Genomic DNA, 6,550 nt, shown 5'->3' with positions numbered 1-6,550 from the left:
ACAAGGTTAGTTCTGGGTGGGCAGAACCCTGTCAATGGATTATACATCTCATTGAGTTCTTGGTAGAGGAGCAAACTTGAGAAGCCTTTGGAGAATACAGAAGGCCCTGTGCTGCCTCCAGCAAAAACTCAAGCTTTCTCAGCTTTTTTCTGCAGCACAGTAGCTGTACATGCCCAGCTATATCACGCCATAATGATTACCCTTACAATGCCAGGGTGCTCACCTTGATCATGTCATCCCATCCATAAACTCCTAGTCCTATGCAACATACCCAACAATGAAGCAGTGAAGCTACTGTGAGAGAACCCTCTTGGTTTTCGCACAAGCACATCAGAGAGAGACATCTTCAGAGTGGCAGAGGTGGGTTTGAGAGGACACAGCATATACTCACAGAAGTAGCTTTATTAGAGCGCCTGCACAACTTCCATGAAGAACTTAAGTAAAAGCTGGTAAAAGCCCTCTTCTGGAAGCATCCCTGTGTCCTCACCGAGGATTTTTCCTATGGTCCTTTAACACCCCCAGCAAACAAGGCTACACTGGCAAAAATGTGACCTGACCTAGAGTCTGAAAGAGATGAGTGGAGCAGTCATTTTCATACGTCCTCAGAGTTTGCTTGAAAATCTTCTACCACTTGAATAACAATTCAGGTCATTTCAGCTGAGTGGGTCACGATAGAGGATCAGTGTGGTTCAGCAGGATGAAAAGTCGAGACTCCTGGGTTTTGAATCTAGCCTTTTTCTTTCTGAAGGTCTTATGTTCAATGTCACACAGTTAGTCTGGCTCAGATTCAGAAGCTCAGATTCCAGGTACCCACAACTCTAGCCTGTAAGACACCATTTCTCTCTTATTTGAAAGAAGACAATCCAAACATATGGACTCCCAGCCCCAGCCTGCCCTCGTTCACAAGACCTTTCCACATTCTAGGAATGGGAAAAGAGCCAGATGTCCTGACTTTTTTCTCCATTGGCTATAAGTCACTAAACCCCACTCCCCTCCCAGACTAGGATCCCAAACCTAGGAGCTGCGACCCACTGCACCATTCCTCCTCCGCCGTGACTCAGTGGCCCGTCTTGCCCATCATTTTGAGTACGGCTGCTTTCACCTCCTTGTTCCTCAGGCTGTAGATAAGAGGATTCAGGAGGGCAGACACCACATTGTACAAGAGGGAAAACACTTTGTCCCGCTCGGGCGAGTAGCTGGAGGCTGGGCGCATGTACATGAACATGGCGGCACCGTAGAAGAGAGTCACGACGGTGATGTGCGAGGTGCAGGTGGAGAAGGCTTTGACCTTCCCTTCAGCTGAGCTGATCCTCAGGATGGCTTCCAGGATGAATACATAGGAGATTAGGATCAAAGACAGTGGGGCCAGGAGGATGATAACTGCCATCACAAAGACGACCAGCTCAGTGAGGCGTGTGTCTGCACAAGCCAGCTTCAGGATGGCTGGCACCTCGCAAAAGAAGTGATTGATTTCATTTAAGCTGCAGTAGGGCAACCGCATGGTGAAGCCTGTATTCAATGTGGCAAAGAAGAAGCCAGATACCCAGAAGCAGATGGCCACCTTGACGCAGACCGACCTGTTCATGATGATGGTGTAGCGTAAAGGGTGGCAAATGGCCACATACCGGTCATAGGCCATAACAGCATAGAGGATGCACTCAATAATTGCCAGAGAAAGGAAGATGTACATCTGGGCAACACAAGAGGTAAAGGAAATGCTTTTCTTTGTGGAAAGGAGGTGAAACAACATCTGGGGTACAGTGGTGGTCGTGTAGCCGATATCTAGGAAGGAGAGGTTGGCCAGGAAGAAGTACATGGGTGTGTGGAGACGGGAGTCAATCTTGACAAGGGCGATGAGGAGGCTGTTCCCCAAAAGAGTCGCCAGGTAGATAACAAGGAAGAGCACAAAGAGCAGCAACTGTGTCTCGGGCTGCCTGGAGAACCCTAGCAGGATGAACTCCGACACCGAGGTCCTATTCTCCCAGTGAGGTTCGTCATGATTTCCCTCCTAAAATCAAAAGGGAGCAGTAAGAGAAGCAATCACTCAGAAGGATAAACCACAGAAGGGACAAATTCTCTTTTGCCTTGCACCCCTCAATGGCAGTTACACAGCTGCAGGACTGCAGATTTTGTCTCTTATGCACAGTTTGAAATTCACCTCTGGGCTTGCACGTGTACACCTGTCGATTGAGCATACTGCCACTGCACATGTACACCAACACACTCTTACCCAGGCATGCACATAGTTGGGTAAGTCCAAAAATAGAAGGCAGGCCAAAAATCCATGATTAGTGAACAATAAATAATGACAAGTTCCTGAAAAAATCAAGCTATTTCTGGCTTAAGGGGAAAAACCCAAGCCAACCGCTACTGGAAAATTTCTGACCTGCTATAGTCTTGTAGTATTGCCATGTTCTTAAGCAGTTAATGCCCATAGGACATCTCCACTTAACACCACTTAATGGTAGTCTTAATGCCATTGCTGGCATGGTCACCAACAAACCAAAGCAGAGCTGAATTCCTTGGGCTGCTTGGGGGTCCAGGTCTGCATTACTCCTCTGACACAAAGCAATGGCAAACCTGCCTCAGATGCATGACCCCCTTGGCACAGCAAAGCTCAGCAACTCATCATTTCTCACTGATTCTGACTCCTCATATATTATTGCAACTGGGCAGAGCAACACCAAAACACAAGGAATTGTTATAAGGATGTTGAGTAGAGCACCGCAATGGTCACAAGGAACCTGAACATGAACCAGACTGGCTGGGTGTTGACTGAGAGGTCCCCAATGAAGAACACCCACTCCCCAGGATGCACAATGGACACTTACTCCAATGCACCTTCACTCCTGCAGTATCCATCTCCCCATGTCCTTTCCTGCTGGATTACACCAGTGATCCATCTATTCCCGCTCCTCACTACTTATTTCCGGGGACACAGGAATTTCCAAACTGTGTTAAGCTACAGGTCTCCCATGCACGACTGCCTGCCTCTAGCTGTGGCTGATATCAGCTGCATTGGAGAAAGGCACAAGCGGACACTTATGAAGCAACAGTGCCGCAGAGAAAGCTAATAGTGAATACCAATAGCTGGAGATAGGCTTGTAGCTTATCTCTCACCTTCTCTAATACCAATTCTTTGTTTCTCCTTTTACTTTAGTGTTCAGTGCCTACAGAGCTCATTCTGGTATTTGCATCCCAGCACAGCTCACAGGAAATTGCACTTACCTTCATTCTCCTCTTCCTCCTGAGACAGCAGGATGCGTCCTTTAGCTGTCAAAATCCATGATCCAGATGTACCAAGCAATGGATCACCATAGACTAGTCCTTCAGTCCAAGAACAAGATGGTCCTCACATGCCAATGATGGAAGGCAGGTAAAGAAAAAATAGGTAAATTAATCAGCTTGCAAGTACACACCCCAGGAAATTAGGATTCAATGGCAAAGCATTGCTAAGTATATTGCTCCTTTCTGTTTCAAGAGAATGTGAAGTTAATTTGTAACTTTGTGAAAGATTTCAGTGTGATCAGATTAAAAGAGCAATCTGGAAAGCTTGTTTGTCAATGACAGATTCAGTCCCTTTTATATCAATCTCTAGGATTACTATCCTTCACTTGCTATTCCTGGAAATTCTTTTTTTTTTAATATAATTTCTGTGTTCACAGTGCCATGTGTCTGATTCAATACAGCATTAAAAATTAAAGGGGCTGTTCAGAGGCAACTGCTACAATGCCAACAATGTTCATATAATAAAATATTATAAGAAAAGTGTGGGACTACTCAAAAAGTGCACGTTAGAGAGATTCATTCTCTCCTCCATCCCGCTGCTCTTTGCATGAACTGAAAAGCGTGTGAGTTAATTCAAGAACACTTTCAGTTATTTCAAACCTGGTCTTGAATCCCTCAGTCATTTCTTTCAAATAAATCCGTCACCAAAGGCAAAAACTACTCGCGACTTTCTAAATAAAATTCTCCGGGGTTTTATTCTCAAATCGTTCAATTAAAACAAAGTCAGAAGCAATTTTTAACTAGCTCATCTTCTCCAGGGTTTTCCTCTCCAATTGTTTTACTAAAACAAACTCACTGGGTGAGGATATATGCAACAGAACAAAACATTTTGTTGTTTGCTGAATTTATTTTCCTTTGGGGAATCAATAGTGTGAGAAAAGAGTGGGGAAGAAATAGCCAAAAGGTAATGAGACCCCCAAATATTTGGTTTGGTTTCTTTTATGAAAGGCAGATTTGGGAATTTAAACATGGTTACCCACACTCTTGGTTGGCTGTGCAAGACCAACAAACTATTGGACCAAGGGGGCAAAAGCCTGGAATTGTTTCTGGCCCTCTCTCACATAAAAGACTGACGTCTGCTCCCGTCCTTTCACAGCACATAGCCCCGACCTGCAGCAGTGGGCTCTGGGCGGTGAAAGCCCAGCGGCGCGAGGGGCTCTCTCTGTATTGAGAGACGTGGAGCGGACTCCACAACGGCCAGCACGATGACCAGGGAGCTGACGGGAGCCACCAGCACAGCAGATTCAATGCTTTTCTGCCTCTTGACAGCTCTCTGGTCAGGGCTGCCTGTTGCTGATTGTATTCACCGTGTCCTACCGCTCACCGCGCTTTGCACAAGCAGCCTCCGTTCCTCACCCACGATGTGGCATCCACGTTCAATTAATGGCATGACAGGAACCAGCCCCGCTCTGCTTCCTTCCCTCCCCGCTTCCCGAGTCCGACCCCACTCCACCCCTCTCCCCCGTGTAGGGGTCCAACCATGCCCCAGCTCCACCGCCCAGCTCAGGTCCAACCCCCCTCCTCCCCCACCCAATTCATCTCTGACCCCACTCGCCGTTCAGGTCCAACCCAGCACCCTCTTTCCCCGCAGATCGGGTCTGATCCTGCCCCCTCTCCCCCTGATTTGGGTCCTACCCCTACTCCCCCTTTCCCCCTGCTTCAGGTCTGACCCTGTCCTACTCCACCTACTTCAGGTCTGACCATGCCCTCCCCCTTCCCCCTCCTGCCGTTTCGTGTCAGACCCCTCACTTCGGGTCCAAACCCCATCCCCCCTTGCCCACCGTTTGGGTCTCACCCTGCTCCACCCCTTCCCCTCCCCTCAGGTCTGACGCTGCTTGTTCCCCCTCCCCCTGCTTCAGGCCCAACCTCTCCCCACTTTGTGTCCGACCTCTCCCCCCCGGTTTTGGGTCCACCCTGCCTCCCCCCACCACTAGCTTCAGGTCTGTCCTAGCCCCTCCCCGCTCCCTGCCAGTTCAGGTCTGACCCTGTACCAGCTCCCCCTGTTTCGGGGCTGACTCCACACTACCACCCTCCCCAGTCCAACAGTGGCCCATTCCCCGCCCCCACAGTTCTGGTCTAACTGAGGCCCAGCCCTTTCCCCGCAGTTTGGGTTGGACCCTGCCCCACTCCTCTCCCCCCCAGTATGAGTGTGACCCCCATCCCCCCGCTTCACCTCTGACCCCACTACAATAGAGGAGCTCCTGCTTTTCCTTAGCTGGCCCTCCTGCTTGTAAAGTGTTCTACCCAATTATTTTTCTTTTTGCCGCTGTGGAGGTGGGAAGGAGCGAGCTGCCGCACCAGAGGTTGTGGGAGTGGCACTGGTCGAAGGGCTCCTGTTTTAACTCAGCTGGTCCCACCCCCACCTGCCTAGCCCATGAACCCAAATGGTGCACGTGCACTTGGGCAAAAGCACTACGGACAGAATCACACATACACAGACACACACAAACTAAGCCTTTTATTATATTAGAGAGCTTCCTGTTTTGAATAGCCCAAAGATATGCATAATGCTCATCTGAATTAACTCCATAGTGAACAAAGTTACCACTCTCCAAAATCCTTGCCTTTCACATACTTCCTTGATGCTCACGACGGAAACATCACTGTAAAACGATGAAATATTTGCGGCATTTTTAGCAAAAGTCAAATAAACCAGCTAGAATAAACTGAACCAGTACAGTGATGGACAGTTCTCTCCACATGAAGTTCAGCTCCATAAATGAATTTCCCTCTTCAAGAGTACAAAAAAAACCCCGCTCTGTACCACCGTACTCCTGTTCTGAGAACTTAACTCTGAACAAATACAAAACAGAGAAATGCAGAAAGGTGCGCTACCCTGGTTACACATTTAGTACAAATGATTAACTTTCCACATGGGCACCACTGCATTTCATTCCCTGCCTTGTGCCCATGCAGCAGTTTGCTCCGACTGTAAAACATGGTAAATTCTGGGTGGAGAGGTCCCAGTCAATAGACGATACGTCTCATGGGGTCCTCAGCTGGAGAGTGAACTTACGCACTCAGGCTCTATCAGGTTGTGCCTGCGATACAGATCCTTGGCCATAGTAGCTGTACCTGCCCGGCTGTATTGTGCCATAACAGGTGCATCTGCAGCTCACCCGTGGCACTGCCAGGGGCGCTTGCCTTGATCATGTCATCCCACCCATCCACTCCCATTCCCATGCAACAAACCCAGAAAGGGAGAGCACATCAGAGATGGACATCTTGAGGGCACCTAAGATTGGTTGGTGAGGACAAAGGG

General features: G+C 48.6%; 1 protein-coding gene across 1 annotated transcript; it reads right to left on the bottom strand.

Moving 5' to 3' along the window:
- Positions 1-593: 593 nt before the first annotated feature.
- On the bottom strand, positions 594-2,004 carry LOC149852586 (olfactory receptor 2K2-like). Its single transcript, XM_090030144.1, has one exon. The coding sequence runs from the start codon at positions 1,814-1,816 to the stop codon at positions 1,058-1,060; it is 759 nt and encodes a 252-aa protein (XP_089886270.1). The 5' UTR covers positions 1,817-2,004; the 3' UTR covers positions 594-1,057.
- Positions 2,005-6,550: the final 4,546 nt, after the last annotated feature.

This window comes from Crocodylus siamensis, chromosome 15, assembly GCF_052110815.1.
Source record: "Crocodylus siamensis isolate JL-2025a chromosome 15, ASM5211081v1, whole genome shotgun sequence".
NCBI lineage: Eukaryota > Metazoa > Chordata > Crocodylia > Crocodylidae > Crocodylus > Crocodylus siamensis.
Note: the sequence above shows the minus strand (reverse complement) of the source record. Positions and strands in the feature narration are given on the sequence as shown.

Excerpts from the sequence above, each read along its gene's own strand:
- LOC149852586 (XM_090030144.1), bottom strand. The coding sequence starts at position 1,816 with ATGTACTTCTTCCTGGCCAACCTCTCCTTCCTAGATATCGGCTACACG.